Below are 22,792 nucleotides of genomic sequence, written 5' to 3' on the forward strand. Positions count from 1 at the left end.
ATTTGCCTGAAAAACACATTACCCTCGCCCCCCAATGATGCCATACAAATAATAAATGCTAATTTTTCCTCCACTTTCAAGAGGTTGCAGTATACTTCTCCACTTCCTGTCTAATTTTTCAGTGTAGTATTGCTGTGTGCTGTTAAACAGCTGGCACGTTCTACCCCCGAGGTGGCTCTATTCTCTCTCTCTAGGGCCCAATCCTGAAAGATGCTGAATGTCCTTCAGCTCCATTGAAATGGATGGGTGCTGAGGTTGCTTGTGGGTTTGGTCCTGTGGGATTGTGGGGTTTCTTGTGGGACTTGTAAAGCACTTTGGAGTCCTTCTGGATGCAAGGCACTATAGAGAGTAAAGCTAAAGTTATAATGCCTTCTAAGTAGCCAAAGGTTTGGTTATTCAAGGATATTTCAGGCACAAGTAGTTGACAGAAATGGTAATAACCCTCTGGTGTAAGTGAACAGGAAAAACAATTGAGGCAACGGTCCAAATTCTGCACTGACCTTCACCCTGAGAAACTCAGCTGATTCACTGGGGTGGCAGAGGAGAAATTCCATGCAAACTCTGACCCCTAATGCACAAGAGATAGATCTGAGTGGTGAGGGATGATGAGGAAAAAGGAAGACGGCAGGATAACAGCTGGACTGGTGGTGAGCTGTATTTTGTGCAAAGCTCGTCTACATGACAACATGCTCATATTACCCTTACTTCACCCTCCTCCTTTCCTTCAGCCCCCACCTGTGGTTCCCCCTGCCCACCTCTTGCATCTTGTCTTTAACAAAGATTGTAAGTCCCTTGGGGACTGTCTCCTTGCTACATGTGTGTACAATTCCGAGCCCAGTGAGACCCAGATCCCTGACTGGGGTCTGGGAACGCTATCTTGAGAGATTTGTAGATTTTAAGGCCAGAAGGGGCCATTATGATCAACTAGTCTGACCTTCTGCATAACACAGATCAGAGAATTTCATCCAGTGGTTCTTTCATCAAGCCCATAATTTTTGGTTGAGCTACAGCAGGGCTTTTAGAAAGAGACGGCCAATCTTGATTTAAAGACTTCAAATGATGGAGAATCCACCACATCCTTGGGCAAGTTGTTCCAATGATTAATTACCCTCACTGTTAAAAATGTGCACTTCATTTCTTTTCTGAAGTTTTCGAGCTTCGGCCTCCAGCTATCGGATCTTGCTCTGCCTTTGTCTACTACACGAAAGAGCTCTCTCCTATCTAAAATCTTCTCTCCTCATAGATACTTGTAGACCAGGATCCAGCCACTTCTTAACATTCTCTTGGATGAACAAAAGAGATTGAGCTTTTTAAGACTCTTATTCTAAGGCAGGTTTTTCTAGACTTCAAATCATCCTTGTAGCTCTTTTCTGAACCCTTTCCAATTTGTCAATGTACTTTTTTATCCTCGTAGCATTTATCTTATTGGTAATTAGTAATAAAAGTCACAAACCAATAATAATAAAGCAAAAAATGTTAGGCCAAATTGTCTCTCCCTAAGGTTACTAAATTGTGCATTCTCCTCTGTGTAAGGCAGATGCATGTGTGTGTGTGTGTGTGTGTGTGTGTGTGTGTGTGTTTTGTGTAAGTGAGTGAGTCAGTGTCAGAGAACGAGCAAAATAAGCCTTCCATGTTTTCCCCAAATATCAGGCTGGAACCTCAACCCTACCGGGCGTTTGTCCAAATGGAGTGATCTGAGGTTGATGGCCAGCAAGACTCTAAATATCTTCACAGCTCTTTTAATTCTAAGCTGTAGAGATGAGGATAAGAACCGCACTTTGCACTTTTCGGTGGTTGCACGGAGGTGCAAATTAGAGTACTGCTTGGCCCTAAATTCTGGTTCTGTCATATTTGTCAAGTATCAGGGGGTAGCCATGTTAGTCTGTATCTACAAAATCAGCAAGGAGTCTGGTGGCACCTTAAAGACTAACAGATTTATTTGGGCATAAGCTTTCGTGGGTAAAAACCTCACTTCTTCAGATACATAACACAGATCAGAGAATTGTCATATTTGTGTGCTTTTCTCTGCTTTGAACACCAAAAAGGCTCCTCATTGTTCCCATATAGACCGTTATTCCTTGGCAAAGAAAAAGCGTTTAGACACTGGCAACAAGCCTGAATCATCCCTGGGCAACCAGTGGGGTTACCCCAGGGATAAATCTGGCCCAGCTGGTACAACATTTATGACTGTGTGTCTTTGCAGACAATCAAAACTCTATCATTGCTGGTCATGGGACACTGCGCCTCTTGAGCTCACATGTCTGTGAAACGATATCAGTGCCACCCTGGCCTTTTAATTGAGTGGCTAAACAAACCCGAGGCCCCACACGCCTCAGCTGCTATCCATTTTTCCTGGAAGAAGATTCAGAAAGCACTAATAAATCATCAGCCCTTCCTCCCCTTGCCCCTTCATCAGGCCTCTGGGCAGCCTGGGCAGAATAGACCCACAAGGCGTTCTCCTCCATTAGCCTGCTACTCACCGGCATTGTCTGGCTGCCATGCAAGGCGTTGATGGCTGCTTGGGCCTCTGCATGCGAGGAGTATTTCACAAATGCACACCCTGCAAGAGGAGGGAGAGGAAAGAGAAGGATTTTAAAAACAGAGACCCGATAGCAGCAGGCGGCTAACCGCGGCCAGCCACGCGAAAGGGATTTACTCTATTGAAAACCCACATGGCTCTCCTATCTACATCCATTATTTGCTGTTTGTAGAGTGCCACAGATGGGCACCCCCCATTACAGTCCGTAAGTGCTTATCTCTGCCCCAAAGAGCTTGCGGTGATGACTTTTGACGCGAGAGGTGAGAACGGGAATTGTATTTATGGGATGGCCACCACCTTGGCCACGGCCAGCTGTAGAACCTTGGACTTCCAGCACTAAATAGCAAGTGTCATGACCACTTGAGCTGGAGAGCCATTTCTTGGAGCTGTGGGCTGCAACAGAGTCACATCCTCTGTGTGTCAGCCAGAGAGAGCACACAACACACAAAGGTCTGGGGGTTACATTTAGGCATTCAGAGGTCATTTCTCTTAGCCTCTTCTATCAGGTTTGGGGGCTGAGTGGTGAATTTGTATGTAGGCATTTCAGGTACTAGCATGATGAGCACCATATCATAACTTTACCCAGGAGTAAGCCCTGTGTCAGGGGCAGGGAGAGTCACATCATCAGTATGGAGAAGGTATTACCAGAACTATTTGAATTGACACAGAAGAGGATAAGAGATGTGCTGACTTTCACATAAGCAATGGCCGAGGTGAGAAAACCCCCAGAAGTCCCAGCTTTCAGCCCTTTCTCATACTACCTGGCTATCCTCCCACACATACCCCTGAGGATTACAAAAGAGGCTATTGAAAGCATGGGAGTTAAAAACACTGGGTTTTTTGGGGGGGAGGGAGGAAACAAGCCCAACCCTAAAATGTAATTGGGAACCTGTAAAATTTCCCCCAAAAGCTCAGACTGCCTCTCAGGGAAAGTGCAGCAATTGTTGTTAAAGGGATCTAATTTATAAGGGGCTAAGGGGAGACCATCATGAGAAAGTGAGATAGATAAACTTCAGCTGGAAACAATAAGGATCGATTATCAAATAATCACAGACCAGCATTCCTGGACTCCTGAGATACTTCACCTTCCTTTTCACTAATCAGAAATAATCCAGAATCAGGGTGTTTAAGTATTTTCAGAGATTCTTTTGCACTTTCTGCCTCTAAAAAGAGGATGATTAGCAAGTATACAAAAGCTTTCCAGGTCTAATAGCCCTGAATTTTGGCTGCAGCTGTCAAACTGTGGTCCTTTGTCTCTTGGAGTGAAATCCACCCTCTCTGCACAAAGCCTCAATCAGTGGGAGCTATGCAAGGGTTGGAGGAGATAGAATTTACCCTGTTCAACCCACAGGGTGTCAACACAACCCCTCTGCAGTCATTCCCTGTTGGGTTTTGAGGTAAGGGTCAACTGAAATTCTTGCTCTGGACAAAGGACCAATGGTAGTTAGGCACCTGAAATGCAGATAGACGTCTAGAGGAATTTTCAAAAAGCACCTCTGCACCCGCCTCCCATTGAAATAAATGAGTTAGGCACTGAAGGCGCTTTTGAAGTTTGCTGCCTACAAATTCAGGTGCCCAAATGTCTTCAAAGGTGCCTGATTTTTAGTTTATCACTTCCTGAAAAATCAAGGTCCCCCTCAAAGGTGTTGAGATCCTCTGCAAGTCCCTCAAACAGAGGCACCCAATACCGTTAAACACTTGAAAATGTAGGGCCAGCTACTCAGCAGGGGCTACACTGATTTAATCCATCTGAGGATTTGGTTCCTAATATCTAAGCAGTATAAGAAACCGCATAGAATAGAATAGAATAGAAACACAGCCAAAAGTACACTATAGGCATCATCAGATGGTGACAGCAGCAGCAGCTCATCCCATGGGTATCACCACTGGAGGTCTCTGCTGGGACAGCTCACCCTGATATGCTAGTGGGGAAGAAATGGAACAACATGCAGGAATTTGGGGGGGAAATATTGTGTACTCTTTGCCACATGAAGTGAAACATGCAGTATACAAAGAAACGCAACAACACAATAGACATTATATGTGGTGGTGTTTAAAAACATATCAAAATAAATAAGCTGATTAAATGCATAAAAATGGAACGGAGAAAAAGGCCCAACATATTGATTATTTGTCTTCCTGTAGTGCCTCGAGAGTCCGGAGAAGATCAGGGCCAATGAGATGATTGCTAGACACCGTACTGACACCTAGGAAGACTCAGTCCCTCCCCCGAAGGGGTGCACTCTAAATAGATGGGACAAGCAAAAGGTGGGAGAAAGGAAGTATCATCAACTGCATTTACAAATATCGTTTGCAGATGGGACCCTGAGGCCCAGAGAAATTAAGGGTTGCGCTCAAAGTCACACAAAAACCCAGTGATAAACTGAAGCCAGATCTCCTGAGTCTGAGTCAAACGCCTTAATTACAAGCCATCCTTCTACTCTGAGGCCTTGTCTGTTACTTAGTATGCAGCAAGCGGGGGTGTAAATCTCTAGCACACTAGCTTACTGCACAGAACTGTCCATGTGGACCCTGCTACTGCACATTAAGAGTTCACTGTGCAGTTTGACATTCTGCTCTGAGGCCTTGTCTGGGCTCGGCTAGAAGGCATGTTGGCATGTTTTAGCTCATGTGCTAACCCAAAGTCTAGTGTGATCAGGGCCGTGTATTCTTTGACATGTGCTGAGCGGGTTGAGATGGAGCCACGGCTCTCTTGATGACCTTGACCTGCTAACACATGTTAAAGTACAGCTGCCTTGTCTAACCCCTTTCTTCCCTAGGGTAGACATGGCCAAAATCCTACTTTAGACAAGGCCTTAGAAGAAGAAAACACTGTGAGAATGATTGTGTCCTGAAATAACTAGTTCTTCCAGGGAGATGTATCACACTGGCCTCTGGCATGTGGAGTAGCAGCTTACCTGGAGTTCCTGCTAGCTCTTCCCCACATCTAACTGTCTCATAAGATAAGACAGCTACCCTTCGCTTCCCTGTCGGCTGGCTGCTCTGTGTGTGTGTAAATCAGGCGCCTCACAGCTTCCGTAAATAGCACCAGCAAATGGAAACTGGTAATATTAACTCTGTCAAGGCTCAGTATTGATCCCGAATAGCTTTTTGAAAAGCAAGGCTGAGACTTGTGCTAATAATTAAACTGGTTAGCAATATGGAGCTGCCACTCAAGTTCAGGTTGTAAAAAGAGAGAGAGCGAGAGAGAGAGAGCAGGAGAGACTAAGTCTCTAGGGCTGTGTCCTCCTTGGAACCAGCTGCTGACAGAGCTCAGTGATTATTGCCTTTATTATTACTACTGAGGTTTGATTCGTTTGTGGTTATCTTTTATGCTTGACAGCTTTGGGTGAGTGCAGCGGGGCACTTGAATTTCCTGCTTTCCCTTATCCCAACTGTTTTTTTTCCAATTAATGGAGTGTTTAACCTCATAAGATCAGTAGGGGTGAAGCCCCTCCTGGTTAGCTAAGTCTGTCCCATTCCAGTCTGGCTGTTTTTTCCTCCCCACTTTATATAATATAGTTAGTTGAAAAATATATTCCCCCCTCCTCAAAATGGGGAAAATCGGTCCCATTTTTTCCCAACTGAAATTCAAAACTTTGATGACATTTTTCATTGAAATTTGAAATTGTTCAGCTGCCGCTAGAGCGGGTCATATAACAGGGCAGAGTTTGTCCACGAATATTTATGTGAAAAAGGACTCCCAAACTTTCTGTTTTGGTCAAAACTTCGATGAAAAATTGAATTCGAAAATTGAAATTCAGAAAATTTTGATCGGCTGTATTCGTCAACCACCCGTAAAAAACTGATAAATGGGATTGTCAGCCCTTCACTGTCTTGTCCTTTGGCGTCTCCAAGCGTGCAGTGACTGAGGTGATTTTTCAGCTTTCTCCACCTACACTAATCAACTCTGTTTACTAAGCAATAGACAAGAAAGCACTCATTTTCCGTCTGTCAGCAAAACAAATTATGCACTGAAGAAAAGCACTGTCATTCTTGGGATACCTGGGTTCAATCCCCTGCTTTGCCCAGACTTCCTGTGTGACCTTGGGCATGTCACTGAGCTTCTCTCTGCCTCAGTTCCTCATCTGTAAAATGGGGGTGACAGCACTACCCTGCCTCACAAGGGTGTTATGATGCAGAGACAAAGGCCTGAGTCCTGTCCCCTGTTATCACAAGAAACGACTACATGCCTTACTGTATATCCTCGTAGGCTGCCTCTGTCCCAGATTTCAACAGCTCCGCCAGTTGGGCTTCCAGTCCTTTCTTCAGAGGACTTTCCTCATTGACCTTATTGCCAAGAAATGTTTTCCTGAATTCCAGAAGAAATTTCCTCTTTGTTCCATTTCATCCCCAAGTTCCTCAACTAACTCACCCTAAAAAGTTCTGCCACATATAGACTGTCAACTACAGCGGGTCAAAAAATGGAAATAAAAATTTTGACATGGAGAATTTCAAGCCAGTTTATTTCAAACTTGTGAAAATGTCCAACCAGTTCTGCTGTTTGGCATTCTTTGGATATTTGTCACCAGTGATCACCATGTGTAATTAACTTCGCAGACATCAGACATACTGCGTCACGTGGCTGCTTGGACATCATCAGGAGGGAAAGAACTTAGAAGGAACCTTCCATTCTGCAACCACAGGCTCCCACTGTCTGAGCAAACGGGAAATTATTTCAGCTCTATTCGTGTTCTGTGCTTTGTGGACCTCCAGCCACGAGAGGGTGACGTAATCACATATTATTGATTACTTCTGACATTTCATGAGACATTAAAAACCTGTGGCACTTTCTCAGGAAGCGGGTATCTATCACAAGTCAGTGCAGTACTGACAATCCCACACATTCAAAAAACTCATGAATCAGCCCTAAAATTAATAAGACTGGCTTAAATCATAGTATTTAAAAATAATAAATGTGTGGTTCTTTTTGATTTCTGGGTTTTGAACATCTAGATTACAGCCGAGTCATGTTTTCTAGCCTTTCCCTGTAACTGTGAGGACCAGAAACCTACTTGTTTTTTAAAAAAGTGAAAGCTGAGATCCTCACGACCCCAGGAGTCAGGACTTTAAGAGAAGCACTAAACTTTCCAAGGCTCAAATTATGAGAGCTGGCAACATTCTCAGATATATCAGATATATATTTACTCTGTCTTCTCCCTCACCCCCCACATCCCAATTCTATGATCTTATATGATGAAAACACCAGAATGCCACTGTGGTTAAGGGCAGAAAAGTTATGTATGAGAGAATCAGTCTCAGTCTTCCTGCTGTTCTTATTATGCCAGGCGAGTCTTCGGAACTAGGAATGGGGAGCAACTGAGAGAAAGGATGAGAACATTCTTGTTTCTTCCTCAAATGAAGTGATTCACTTCATACACACAGAAAAAGGCTAGAAGAGACGTTCTCTCCGCTTCTTTTTTCATTAGGACCTTGGGGAGTCTGGTGCCTCTTGTTCTCGCCAATGTGTTTAAAGTTAACCATAGGCCAGATTTTTTAAAGGTATTTAGGTGCCCAACTCTCATTGGTTTCAATAGGAGTTAGGCCCCTAAACACCTTTAAAAATCTGGCCTCATGTATTTAAGTGCATTCCTGGTTAGAGATGGATTTCTAAACGAACAGGAGCCTAAAATGCTGGGGGCTCGTGGCCATCTGACTGCCGTTTGGTGAACTCTGAGAAATAAATTGGTGGGTCTCAGGTTAATTCTAATGGACAAACATCCACAACCCATGGCTGGACTGAACTACCCCTAACCCCTAGAGCAGTGGTTCCTAACCTGGGGTGCACACACCCCCTGGGGGTGCGAGATGCCCTTTCTGGGGGTGCGAGACATGCCAGATTTTTTTAGAAGCTAAATCATCAAAAACACAAATTAAGCACAGGCACGTAAGTACAACTACTTTGTTTCATCAAACCTCTGTATTTATTAACTGTGACAAAGTTCCTCCTCTACCTTGGTGGGTCCTGCGCTTATTGGCGGATTTGCTCGCCTCAGAGATTCACCATGTGGGTCGGGGAAACAGCCCAGAAACCTTCCCCTCTGGTGGAACCCACAGTCCAGGTCACCTCCTCCTGTGTCTGATCAGGAGTTGGGAGGCGTGGGGGGAACCCGGGCCCGCCCTCTACTCCGGGTTCCAGCCAGGGGCCCTGTGGACTGTAGCTGTCTAGAGTGCCTCCTGTAACAGCTGCATGACAGCTACAACTCCCTGGGCTACTTCCCCATGGCCTCCTCCCAACACCTTCTTTATCCTCACCACAGGACCTTTCTCCTGGTGTCTGATAATGCTTGTGCTCCTCAGTCCTCCAGCAATACACCTTCCCACTCTCCGCTCCTAGAGCCTCTTGCTCCCAGCTCCTCGCATGCACGCCACAAACTGAAGTGAAGTCCTTTTTAAACTCAGGTGCCCTGATTAGCCAGCCTGTCCTAATTGATTCTAGCAGTTTCTTCTTAATTGGCTCCAGGTGTCCTAATTAACCTGCCTGCCTTAATTGGTTCCAGCAAGTTCCTGCTTGTTCTGGAACTGCCCCTGTTACCTTACCCAGGGAAAAGGGATCTACTTAATCTGGGACTAATATATCTGCCTTCTAACACTCTCCTGTAGCCATTTGGCCTGACCCTGTCACATAACATTATACATGTTTTAACTATTACTGTAATAGACAAACAAAAAATTTTATTTTCAAGTTTTTAAGCTAATTGTAGTGAAATTATCTCACTACAAAGTATAGGGTACCGCCAGGTTGCGAGGTATTTCTTGATGCATGCGCAGATGATGAAGTGGCAACATCGTGGCTTTGTTTGAATTCAGTTAGCCCCTAACTGTTAACGCGTCGGTTACAGTTTACTTCCACTGCATACTGGATCCATTTCCTTTTTGACCTGGATTCCATCAGCGATAGTGATTTGATGAAAGATGATCTCATTGAATTATGAGCCAATGGCCGAATCTGAATGGAGTTGGAGACAATGACACTTGAGAATGTCTGGGGTGCTCAACTAGCCACCGTTTCCACAACTGGTGAAGACGGCGCTGGAGATCCTTGTGCCATTTGCGACTACGTACTTGTCTGAGATTTTCATCACTCTTACACATCAAAACAAAGGCCAGAAACTGCCTAAATGCGAGCGATGACATGCGTGTGGCTATTTCAAAAAAAGTTCCTCGTTTTTCGAACATCATTGAACAAGAGCAACAGCAGAAGAGTCACTGAGCCGGTAAACTTACAAAAAGTGTGTAATTCGTCATGTATTCTTAATTTTACTGCGAAATTAAAATAAATATATAATTCTAGCTCTTTCGGTCTATAGTTATGGTATATCTAGGTTTAAAGAACTGACCTACTTCAATGGTTTTTGATAAAGGGTGCGAAAACATATTTTGAGAACCAAAGGGGTGCAGGTTCAGAACCACTGCCCTAGAAACCGGCTCTCTCTGGGACGAGACTGGCAGAATGGCAGGGAGGTGGGCGTATGGTGGGGGAGATTAGGGTTCCGTCAATCCAGCCCCATTCACCGGCACTACACTCGTTTAATTTGCTTTACAGCGATGGAGCAACAGCAGGATCAAACAGATCAGTAGGAGGAGCTACAAGGACAGAGGGAGACTAAGGAAATACTTTATTGCACAACACAAAATTAACCCAGGGAACTCATTGCCACAGCATGTTGTGATGGCCGAAAGTATAACTGAGTTCCAAAAAAAGAACTAGGTAAATTCATGGAGAATAGGTCCATCAGTGGCTATTAGCCAGGATGGGAAGGGATGCAAAACCATGCTCGGGGTGACCTCAAACCTCTAACTGCCAGAAGCCGGGAGGGGAAGCTGGGGTGGATCTCTCCAATATTGCCCTGTTCTGTACATTCCCCTGGAAGCTCTGTTACTGGCCTTTGTGGGAGACAGGACACTGGGCTAGATGGACCATTAACCTGGCTCATTATGGTAGCTGTTATGTTCTTAAGTCCCAGCCTTTCAAGAGATGAAGCTGTAACTTACAGGCAAACCTGTCCAGCTCACAATGGGTCTGCAAAAGGGGTGGGAAAAGTACATCAAGACACAGGCTGGCATTGGTGAGTGTGTGTGTGTGTCTTCTTCTCTAGCTACAAGCAGGCTAATACTTCCATAAGGAGTAACGGGGAGCAATGATGCATCACATGGGACTGTGAAAAGTGAGCCCCACGGAATAGGAGCTGGATTCAACAGACATTCAGATCAGTGGATAGTATCCCATTAATTTCAATGTGCATTGGATCAAACCCTTAAAAAGTAGGTGGCTTGGAAGGAATCGTGGCTGGGAGAAAGCTGAGATCCTCTGGTGCGGAACGACCCTCCCATTCTGCCATTCTGCCATGATTTCTACCTCCCTGCACAGTGTTAGCATCCAATTTCCGCTCTTGGTGTTGGACTTTCCCAGACACTCACCCCCGGAGCAGAGAGTATATCGGATGGCACACTGCCTTTCCCCCGGCTGTTTCCTACCACCGTGACAAGCTGAGGCCTGTCTGAAGATGAGAGTGACTTTATAGGCATAGCAGTGTCTTTCTCAAATGTGTCACTGTGGTTAGGATCCTCCGTCTTCGTGTTGCAGAAATATGCCCGTCGATGTTGTCACATGTCAAAATATCTAGTGACATATGAACTGCCACAACAGGGCTGGTGTCTTCTTCACACACGCCAGCACATTTGATGAAATATTACATGCCGATCAATATTTAATGGATGCATTTCACTGTCAAGAGAGGAGGGCTTCCTGTTTAAATTGAAGATGCTTTTCTAGGAAACGGCTGGAAGAATGACCCTGATATTAGATGGAAAATTCTTGTTCAAATGCTGATGCTGGAGAAAAGGCTGTGATGTGCCACACTTCAAGGACAGAACTCTCCCAGCTCCACGCGTCCAGGTGATAAGTACTGTCTCAAAAGGGCCAACAACTGGCTAGTCAATCCAATGAGACCAATTTTCACATTTTAAGTATTTGTCTGTGAAACCCGATATAAGAGCTTTTAAATTGGGGATGGCAAAGACTGACGAGGCACAGTGTTTAAATCGGGGCGCAACGGGCGCACACTCAAAAATGTGTGTGTGCATTTGTTTCCCTGCAGTTTGTGCAAGTTAGTGGGTATATGCACATGCAAAATGGCCCTTTTGTGTGTATTTACCTATCTTACAAGTGTAGATTCCTATTTGTTTGCAATTGTGGGTCTTTGCATTGTGCCTTGCTGCAAAAGTTAGGTCCATGTGATTATCCAGTCCATTCTTCTGGGGAAAAATGCAAGATCATTTCCTTCGTCCTATACATTCTTCACCACTTTGCCCAGGCCAGCTTTAAGTGATGGGGCTTCTACCATTTCCAGTTAGGAAAAGGACAGTACTGGGAGTTGAGAAATCTGGTTTCTCAGTTCAGCTGCACCATTCTGCCTCCTTGGACATTGCTGGCTTCACTGATTTTAGACTCTGCTAACGGTGGAGTAAATTCTATTTTTAAATCTCCAAAATCAAATAAGAAAACAAGTTCAGAAGTTCATCTCCATACTCAGACGTCAGCATGCTTCCTGGAGCCTGCAATACTGCTCTGCATATTACAGCTAGTTGAAACACTTGGCTTTTTGATCATAGACAATTTTTATTTTGGTCAAAATTACCTGACTTTTCTCAGGGGGCGCGGGGCACAAGCAAGCACTCTCCCCCCCCCAATTTTTTGGCTAAAAGATTTTGGGTTTTGAAATTTTATTTCCCCCTGTAACTGAATCGCTGTCTCCAGATTGCCTCTTTGTGGCCAAGGGCGGCAAAAGACCCACAACACAACAGTTCATTCACAGCTCCAGGTCTTCTTCAGGCCCAGTCTGCTCTTCATCAAGCAGCCAGTCCCAACCGTTTCTAGCTAGAGTCCTTCCCTGTTCTCCAAGCAGCCACTAACAGGCTTTCCTACCTGGAGTCCTTCCTTTCCCAAGGAGGGGATCCAAAACTCTCCCCAAGTTGTCTTCTCTATCATTGAGAGACCAGCAGGCAAACCCCTCCAGCTGCTCTGCTCTTTTGACTCTCAGCCTTCCCCAACTCCCTCTGGCTCAGAGACCAGCAGGTGCACATCTTCTGCGGCATGCCTGGTCCTGGCTATTTCAGGGTCTCCTGCAGGAGACTTGCTGCTCTCTGCAGCCCTCAGCAACCTTCTCCAGAACTTTGCTGACTTTTCTCGCTCCCTCTCCCAGGCCTCTCCCTTATTTATCCGGGAAGCCTGATGGAATCACATGACCCATCTTTATATTCCCCACATGGGGAGAGGAGTTAATCATCTCGCAGATGAGGCTGAGACCCATTTCCCATTAAAGGTTCAGCCACCCAGTGACACCCCAAAATTTAACATTTTAACCACATCTCTTTTGTGAAAATTGACATCTTTTCAGTTTTTGATTTCTTTGGAAATTTAGGGGAAAAGAACCATTTTAAAAACATGTTTTTCATTAAAAATAATGGGGATTTTCTGACCAGCTCTACTGAACATACTACAAGAATGGCCTTTCTTTTGGTGTTTCGTTACTTTTGCTTATGCTCCTAATGGAAATGGTCAAACTCCCATCGACTTCATTGGGTGCAGCAGCAAACCCTAAAACACTATTCCTGTAGTATTGGCAGGAGTATTGATAGCCTGGAGTGGCCACAGTGAGAATTACACATGATAATGAAGAGGAACTCTTGTGTTGGAGGCGAGAGAGAAGAGAAAGGGGCCCTGGCTTCCATTCTTGGCTCTGTTGCTAGGCAGCTGTGTGGGCTTAGAGAGGCCTTTTCTCTTCACAGGCTTCTTTTTCCCCCCTCCCATTCTTTGTCTGGTCTATTTAACGATTAGCTCTATGGGACAGAGACTGTCTCTTATTGTTTGTACATCGCCCAGAATAATGGGGTCTCAATACGGATTGGGGCCTGTAATACACATAATAAAATCATCTGGGACTTGGGAAGAGCTAGTGGCTGAAGATGGCAGGTGGAACACTTGGTTCTGTTAAGCGAATGAATGAGCACATTTCACCTAAAGGTACTCAAACACAGACAAAGGAAAACGTGGCTCTGGGTTACCTCAGGGCGGATTATGGAAGCAAATTTTATGGGATATGGGTGGGCACATTTTCAAAAATAAGTACTTAGGTGGTGCCCACAAAACATGCACTTACAAGATGGGTAGTGATGCATGCAAGCTGTTATGCAGGCAAAGAAGTGTACGCACATAATCATTTGTGGGCATGTATTTTATACATGCAACTGGCCCTTTGTGCTCAGGCACACATATCCTGCAGAGACCGGGCCAAACTCGGCTGGTATACATGTTCTTCAATGGGCCTTGGCCCATTTACAGCAGCAGAGAGTTTGACCCACTCCTTAGGGACCTTAATTGGAAAGTTTGGCCCTAATCAATCCAAGGGGCGACATTCATCTAGCCACTGAGTCACCCTAGTCTAATGGATACTGTTGCACAGAGGTTGGGACTGGCTGGAGGGGCCACGCACCATGCATCACGAGCTGTCTTACCTTTGCTGTTGCCATCGGGTCCCCGGAGGATCGTGCACTCCTCAATGTTCCCGAACGCCTCGAATAGCCTGCGCACGTCGTCTTCTGACTGCTGCTTATTGAGCATCCCCACAAAGAGTTTTCTGTCTTCTGGAACAAAATAAAGAGATGCTTACCATATTTCAGGAGGAGTGCGAAAGCCAATATGACTCCACACAACATGCAAAAGAAAGAGGTGGGAGGGAGACGCCCCTCTCCCCTCCCCGCCAAGGCAAACATTTTCAGAAGTGGCTATGGATTTTGGATGCCAAGCTGGAAACGCCTTAAAGGGGCCGGGTTTTCAGAAAGTGCCAAGCATCACGTTGAGCCCTGGAAGATCGAGGCACCTAAAACCAATTAGTCACCTCTGAAAATCAATGCCCCAAGCCTCATGGGTCAGTTCTTTCTGCTCAGTCTTTGCAGACGAGTTCCCGGAAATAAAACACTGGTATTTTCCAGACTGCCATTCAAAGGGAATGCATACAAGGATGGCATTTAGAACCAACCTTCAATTAGGAAGTGCCCTTTTTAGTAGCCACCACTTTACCCTATAAGCTGCAGGAGAAAATAATTAAGTTTAACAGAAGCGGCTCTGTTTTGAATTGGTCTTTGATTTAAAGCAGCGAGGGAAGTAATTAAATGGAATGGAAGCCCTGGCTTGTAAATGAAGATTTTGGTCTTATATAAATATATATAAACGCTCACATACACGTTATACATATAAACACATTTATGTACCCACACAGATCTCTACATATACACACATACACACAGACAAATAAAACAGGAGTGCTTGTGGCACCTTCGAGACTAACAAATTTATTAGAGCATAAGCTTTCGTGGGCTACAGCCCACTTCTTCAGATGCATATCAGTTTTTTCATGAAGTTGATGGATTTCCACTCCATACGGCTAAATGCAGTGCCTTGCATAATGATATGCATCCGAAGAAGTGGGCTGTAGACCACGAAAGCTTATGCTCTAATAAATTTGTTAGTCTCGAAGGTGCCCACAAGTACTGCTGTTCTTTTTGCGGATACAGACTAATACGGCTGCTACTCTGAAAACAGACAAATACGTATTCAGACTATTTTTGAGGGTCAGCTGATTGAAGACAACTGAATGGATTTTGCCCAAACTTGCAGTGGTCACCATTTAAAATCAACATTTACTTATACAAGTATTTAAGATAGGACAGGTACATCCTATTTCAACTAATGGGAGACCCGCTAGCATCTCGGATACCACTGTGCTCTGTTGGTAGATGTTGTATTTACCTTTGCGCTTATGGTAAGGTTATGTTTCCACTACAGGCTTGTCAATCAGGGGTGTGAAAAGGTATGTTCCCGGATCAACACAGCTGTGCCTGCATAAACCCCTAATGTAGACGCGGTTATATTGGAAAAACTGCACTTTTACTGGTATAGCTTGTTTAGCTTGGGTGTGGAGTATGAATAAACTACACCCGTGAAAACACAGCTTTGCCAGTATAAGCAGTGTCCACACTAAAAACATGTTGTCATTATACTATACCGTTATACCTATATCGGTAAACAGCTCCTAATGTAGACCCGGCTGTTAAAAGGAACAAACTTTGACAAAGCACCCAAAAACAGGGCCCAATCCAATGGTCACCAAAGTCAATAGAAAGACTCTCATGGACTTCCGTGGGCACTGGATCCACTGTTCGAATGGATTTCTATGCATAGCATTGTGACTGGCAGCGCTATACAATATCACTGCATGAAGGGGGGGGGAAAGACATGTACATGGTTTACCTTGTGTATGTAAATAGGCCATTTACACATGCTTCATAAATGTGTAACTCATCATTCATTAAATACTATGTAAATGTGTGTGAACCAAGATGGTTTTTTTCTCGAAGCAGTTTACAGAACAGATGCAACCAATTTGAATAAATGCATGTTAGTAAATAAATACTTTGACTTTTTTTTAAACGTGCATGTTAATAACCTGAACCTGACCAGAATGCCCGTTTACAAAACCCCTTTTCTGGTTGAGAACATGGGTGATTGGCACCAGTTTTACTCATTGAGAAAGAGGTGATTTAGGCAAACTGCTCCGCTTAAACTGGTTTGATCAACGTTCACATACCCAAGAGTCATCTGTAAATTAGCAAATTGCCTTAGAAACTGAGCTAAAAGTAATTTTTTATGCAGTAGATTAGATCCCTACCCCTACCCCGTTAGGGTGATCCAGATGAACCAAGAGCATTCTGTGTATAGAAAATGCACAGATGGCTAGAGTAGTAAGATGACCAGCCTTTACATGGCCTTTAGCTGCGTAGCCAGCGCTGAAATAGTAGGAACACAGCACACTGGGTTATCCCCACACTTTCTTTTTCCCCCATCTCAAAGGAAGTAGCTAAAGTAATGGACAGTTCAAAGGCTTGTTTTCTAGAGGCATGCATAAGGAAAGTGATAGCTTTGATGACTGTCTTAACCAGATCTACTGGGAACCATGGATATAGGAGCTAGGAAGATCAGTTAGTGCAGTGTCGGACTTCCCCACTGTACTTTTTCAGTGCTTTGTCTAGACTATTTTTCAAGTAATCGAGTCATTTAATCCTCCAATGGCAAGGAATGGATTAAATATTATAAATGTTCTCTATAGCTCTATGAGTCCGAGGAGCTTCCAGCATCCCCTTGGTCACATCTCTGTGATGGGCTGCATGTATCTGCCAATGAAGGAATATTTCCTAACCACTGGGTGGGCACAGGGAGAAAGGGAAAGATTCAACTGTAGAAAAGTCTCCCCCACAGCCAGATGAAACCATCTTCTTGGAGATACAATGTGTATGGTCCATCAGAAACCACTTTACTCCATGGGCAAATGACTCTGTGCAATGGAATCTCTGTGATGGGGTGTTAAACCTTTGACAGGTAGCTATTAACGCTACTCAGATCCTCGATGAAGCATCTCTTTAGGCCTTGCTTAGACAAAGTCTTAGAGAAACCAATAAGTCCAAAACCCTACTGTGTGTGTAGGTGTCTGGGAAAACTGGTTTGGAGAAGGAGGGTTGGCCCCAGATGGAGGTGAGGTGCAGGGGAAAGAAAGATCTTTGAGCACAACTGAAGTCAACTCTCCACTAGAAGAAAACTTGCTGGTATAACTACACTGGTATGGGTATGCAAGCAAACCTTCCCGGTGTTGACAAAGCTAATACTGGTAAAAAAGTGCTGTTGCCAGTAAAGCCTATACTGCCTCCCTAGAAAAGCACTTTTACCAAGAAAAGCACTTTTATGCCGGTATCGATGTGTCTGCTCTAGGGTTTTTGCCGGTATCGATGTGTCAGACAAAATTCACACCCCTAATCAATGTTATAATACCAGCAAAAGTTCCTAGTGTGGACCTGGCCTGAGACTGCCTTGCCTAATTTAGTTTATGCAAAGCATAAATCTAGGTATGTTACGCAAACCTTTTATTTTTTGGTTTTACTCCCTTTTCCCTGACATTCAGTCATCCGCGTCTCACTGAAGACTGCGGGCAAAAGGTGCCCATCACCGCCAGTTTTGTGCCATGTCCATCAGATGGCCACGTGACCACCAGCCACTGGACTGAGACCCTCTACTCACTTACTCATGGCTTTAGGGCCAAGATTTTCAAAAGTGGCTTGTGACTTTGGGGCCCAAGTTGACCCCCCTTAAAATGGCCTGATTTTCAGAAAGGGCCAAGCACTCGCTCTGCTGAAAATCAGGCCCCTTTAAGGTGACTCCAAATCACTTTTGAAAACCTTTGTGTTTTTTATAACAGTGATTTATGGCAACTGCTGTCTCAGACACCTAAATGTTCACACAACCAGCTGGTGAAATGAGTCGCTTTAACAACCAACGGCTCCCAGGCAGCCTTTTAACCACCCATCAGGTTTGCTCTTTGCATTCCAGACCTGCAAGAAAGCTCATCGCGACGTTATAATAATGTATCCCGTGCACTGAATGGGAAGAGCGGAGGAACACGGCAGCAGCTGGGAACATTCAGTGGGTTCCCGATCTCGATGTGCACCTGGATTCATTTGCATGCGACTGAAATTACAGCACCGTAATCCACTAATGAGCTTACACTGAACCTTTCACACCACCAGTGCCCCCAGATGCTTTGCCAAGTCCCAAACAAAAGGCTGACATGCCGAGTGCCACGGTAACTCGGCTCAACTTCATCAACTATGTCTGAGAGAGCATGAGGAAGGCCATTAGGCCACCAGAGCAAAATGGAGAGGGATTGCATTGGACACAGTGTGTTGTGCACGGGGATGAATGTATGCTATATGCTCTCTCTATTGGTGTTGCTTCCAAAGCATCCTGTTATAATAGACTATATGGAGATATTTGTATCTCATAGAGCTGGAAGGGACCCTGAAAGGTCTTTGAGTCCAGCCCCCTGGACCAAGTACTGATTTTGCCCCAGATCCCTAAGTGGCCCCCTCAAGGATTGAACTCACAACCCTGAGTTTAGCAGGCCAATGTGCAAACCACTAAGCTCTCCCTCCCCCCCTTATGAGAGTTCACTGCACTGGGTTTCTGTCCCATCCTGCAGATCACGCTGATTTTGCTGCTGCAAAGGGAAAGGCAATGTCTGCACAGTGGAAGTTCAACAGAAAGGGAGAGACATCAAACGTTCAAGTCTGGGCATGGACTTGGACCAATCCCCTGGATCAAACCATTCCAGAACATTGTGTGTGTGTGTTAGTTTCCAAACTTGGATCTCAATTCCATGCTGGCATCTGTTTCTGGAATGGATCATGCAAGATTCTGGGTCAGAACACCCCAAACTCTGAACTTGTCACATTCAGAGCGCTTTGCAACCATGGGCTTTGTCATTCTCAGAACAGCCCTTTGAAAAAGGTAGATATCATCATCCCGATTGACAGAGCTGGAGAAAGATGGGGGTTATGATTTGAAAAGTGACTCCCTACAAACAGCTCCACTGAGCCCCACGGTTATTATGTCTCAGTGATTTCAGATCAATTAAGCTCAATTTACGAGTAAAAGCTGCCAGTAGAAAAAACCCGAACTTGGAATCTGAGAGTCAGGCTGGTTCCTTTCCTTCTTAGGCGCCCTCAACAGAAATAAAGCTGGCACTGATGGACACTGGTGATATTTTCTACACTTCTGACTGTGATTTCTCCGCTCAGTGCTGATTGGCTGTTTGCTCCAGCCTCCTTTTCCTGCCCTCAGTCTTGCAGTCTCATTACCTCAGCTTCATTCTACGCCTGACTCTCAGACATTCCTCCCTCCCTCTTTTTGCCTGTTATGTCACCCTTACCCCTCTCCCTTCCCTTTGTCTTTCTGTTTAGCTGATCCCCTTCTATCGAACACTCTTCCCTAACAGGTCGTTTTCAGCCACCACATTGATTGCTCTGTTCGACCAGCTGCAGCTAGCATGTTGATTGGTCCTTTCCCTTATTCTGCGTCCACCTTGCCTAATTAGATTGTAAGTCTTTGGGGCAGGGACTGTCTAGGGCTCTGTGTTCGTACAGCACCTAGCACAATGGGGCCCCAATCTTGGTTGGTCCCTAGGCATTAGAGTAATAAACACGATGAATAAATTAAAATATAAATTAACCACAAGGCCTCTCTGTAGAGTAACCGTATGTAGCCTACATTTCCCATCCATTCCAGCAACAGTGCAAGGTACCTTGGTCTCTGCTGGGACATCAAAAGCTGGAGAAACGAAACCAAAAAAATAATATAGAAGATGTACCCTTAATGACACCCCTGATATTACAATGTAACAAGGCTTCCCACCCACAGGCTCCTCTGCCAGCCCTGCTAGGGCTCGCTTGAGTCAGTGGCACTGGCTACAAGCCACATGGGTGAAGAAATGTAGCTTGGTAGCTAAATATACGGTGTCTATAAATCTCCCGGGCTGTGTTTATATGACGGCCTGGCACCTCCCTTGGTGTGAATAGGGGTTAAATTATTCCCTGTTCTATTTGTATTTAAATGTTATGTTTCCATGATAAGCGTAAGGCAGAGGTGTCAGACGGGCCTAGGGAAGGAGACGGCAGGCAAGAGAGGTGCAATAATAGAATGTTGTACACCGAGTGTCGAGTGAGGGGAAGTGCTAATTCAAGAGACAGAAGGGACAATGAGATGCAGGATGCCTGACCCTCTGCAGGGCAAAGGATGTGTATGATACTCGCCGAGACTGTGAAGGGCCTAGGGGAAAAATCAGGGTCACACACACACATATATGTGTAGCTAGCTCTCTCTCGCTCTCTCTCTGTATGTATTCTTCATACTAAACAAAGAGGTTGAATCCCTGCTCTAGCAGAAAAACAGACTCCGACCACATTATCTGTGACGTCGCAACTAGTACCTCCATAATACAGAGAGAGATCTAGCTGTTTTCTGTGGCCTGTGTCATGTAGGAAGACAGAGATGATTACAACCAGGCCTTGGGGCCTTAAAAGCCATGAGTCTGTATATGTGCGTAACAAACTCATTGCCATGGCATATGATATAAGTGGGTAGATTACGAGTGGGTATTCTATAGGCAGGTACAATCCAGATGTGTGTGTGTGTGTGTGTGTGTGTGTTATAGCAGGCACAATACAGATGTGTGTGTATGGTATAGGCAGATACAATCCAGATGTGTGTGTGTGTGTGTGCTATAGCAGGCACACTCCAGATGTGTGTGTGTGCTATAGCAGGCACACTCCAGATGTGTATACATTCTATAGGCAGGTACAATCCAGATGTGTGTGTATGCTATAGGCAGATACAATCCAGGTGTGTGTGTGTGTGGGCTATAGCAGGCACAATCCAGATGTGTGTACATTCTATAGGCAGGTACCATATATATCTTTTCAGATCCTGCCAAAGGCAAACGCATGAGGAAATGCGATAAGGCAACTGCTGACTTTCTAACATTCAGGCCTCCGCCTACTGCATACCTTCATTTTGGCTCTGAACACAGATATTAATTAATTCCTTATTAGTATTATTCATCCCTGTTTGTCTCACTACTATTCTTTTCTGCTTCTAAACGTGACCAGTTGCGACAGGGATTGCACATACAACTAGTGACTGGCTGCAGAGCTCAGATCCGTCTGCAGGGTGTGTGAGCCTGTGTCCTCCAGCACCGTGGAACGACGCTCCAACACCCGTGCTTAGATAAACAGCTAATGACAGCCTGTTAAACTTGGTGTGTCACAATGAGCAGAGAGGGAGCAAGAGGTAGAGTGGATCTCCCCGGCTATCTGCTACCCACTCCAGCAGCTATGCACTCTGCAGCATTCACTGTGTCCTGGGAAGGCAGCTCCTGGCTTGCTCTCCTCAGCAGCCGCTAACACAGGCACCAAGGGCCAGTTTCTCCTCTTTGTTCCTAGAGGGTTGTACAGGCCTCCAGGTTCTTCTTTGCAGTGAGCAACCTACAGGCCAATGGCAGCAGCTGGAAAGAGGGGTTGGGGCAAAGCTAGTGTCATGTGAACAGCCAGCTCGCTGCAAAGTTCCCCACAGATCACGCGCGTGTCAGTTTGGGAACCTCTGGGTTACATCACAGGAAGCAAAAATAGCCCTCAAGCTGTGTCAGCTTTCAGCACAGAGGTAGTGTCTACCTTGGGCCAAAGCATAGGGAGGGAACTCCAGATCTGAGCTACTGAACTTTGGGGAAGTTTGGAACCAGCTCCAGATCTGAATCTCAATTTGCCGGCTCCGGCTATATCCCTCATCCGGAGTCTCTGTGTAGGAGTCCCCCCACAACTCTCCCCCTCCTCACATTTGCTAATCAGGCAGCTCAGTAGGCTAAAAGCAGGGCATTTCCCGTGGTCCGAGCTGCGTGCGCCTACTGCCATTTTCACAGCAGTCCTATGGCTGCGTGATGATGATTAGGTCCCTTTCCACAGGGGAAGCAATTACGAATTCTGTGGTAGCTAATTGCAAATGAGCTAATTAACTTCTCCGTGGTACCTTGCTGAAAAACACATGAACCTTGTAAAATGGAGCGGTTTCGGAAATTAGGACAGAAAACCCCCATCGCCCCCAACAACTTAACTCAAAACAACAAGAACAAAATCTACCCTCCTCCTGCATAGCCCCCTTCAAACAACACATCCTCAGAGGGTAATTCTGCAGCAGGCTTTAAAATGTTTGCTGAGTTCACCTGCTCATCACAACCCGGTGGCTTTTGGGAGCCCTAATCACATCTCAGCTGGAGCAGTTTCCTTGGATGTAACTCTCCCCTTTCTCCCTTTTTTGTTCTATTTAACAGATTCTTTATATCCCATACGTTAGGAGTTATGATTGCACAGGTGCCAGTCTCCTGGTGCTGGAGACAGAAGCTTCAGAGACACCCGGGCTAGAGAAAATACCAGCAAATCCGAACAGCTGTGTGATGGGGACAAGTGCAAATGAGCATAAGCCTAGGTGTGGGTTTTAATTCTCCCACGGAGGGAAGGGTAGATCCATCTTCCTGTAAGCATGCTACTCCCCAGTTACCCCCTTGAAAAATTTCTTTTGCAAGTTTTTTTTTTTAACTGTACAATTGCACCCCGAGTCCTGAATTTTAAAGGGATCCTGGCCATGCTGTACAAAGTCAGAAAGTTCCTATAAAGTAATCACCATCGGAGATGCCAAAGGAAAGAAACAAGAGATGAAATGCCTCTCATCTTTGCCTGAGCCTATGAACACCCTTCTCTTCTTTTAGGTCGGGGAATCAGGGTTCTATCCCGAGTTTTGCTGCAGACTTGCTGTGTTCT

General features: G+C 45.2%; 1 protein-coding gene across 15 annotated transcripts in view; it reads right to left on the bottom strand.

The window, feature by feature from the left end:
* Positions 1–22,792, bottom strand: part of CELF4 (CUGBP Elav-like family member 4) — an 874,489-nt gene that overhangs the window by 154,550 nt on the left and 697,147 nt on the right. For 8 of the 15 annotated variants that reach the window (XM_005296185.5, XM_005296184.4, XM_065598674.1 and 5 more), the window contains exons 4-5: positions 14,057–14,185; positions 2,481–2,560 (exon numbers count right to left, since the gene is read on the bottom strand). In XM_005296185.5, the coding sequence (XP_005296242.2) occupies positions 2,481–2,560; positions 14,057–14,185 (209 nt within the window). The remainder of the gene's footprint in view (positions 1–2,480; positions 2,561–14,056; positions 14,186–22,792) is intronic. The other 7 variants (XR_010602081.1, XM_065598684.1, XM_008166358.4 and 4 more) reach the window with 1 other exon arrangement.

This window comes from Chrysemys picta, chromosome 6 (assembly GCF_011386835.1).
Source record: "Chrysemys picta bellii isolate R12L10 chromosome 6, ASM1138683v2, whole genome shotgun sequence".
Lineage (NCBI taxonomy): Eukaryota > Metazoa > Chordata > Testudines > Emydidae > Chrysemys > Chrysemys picta.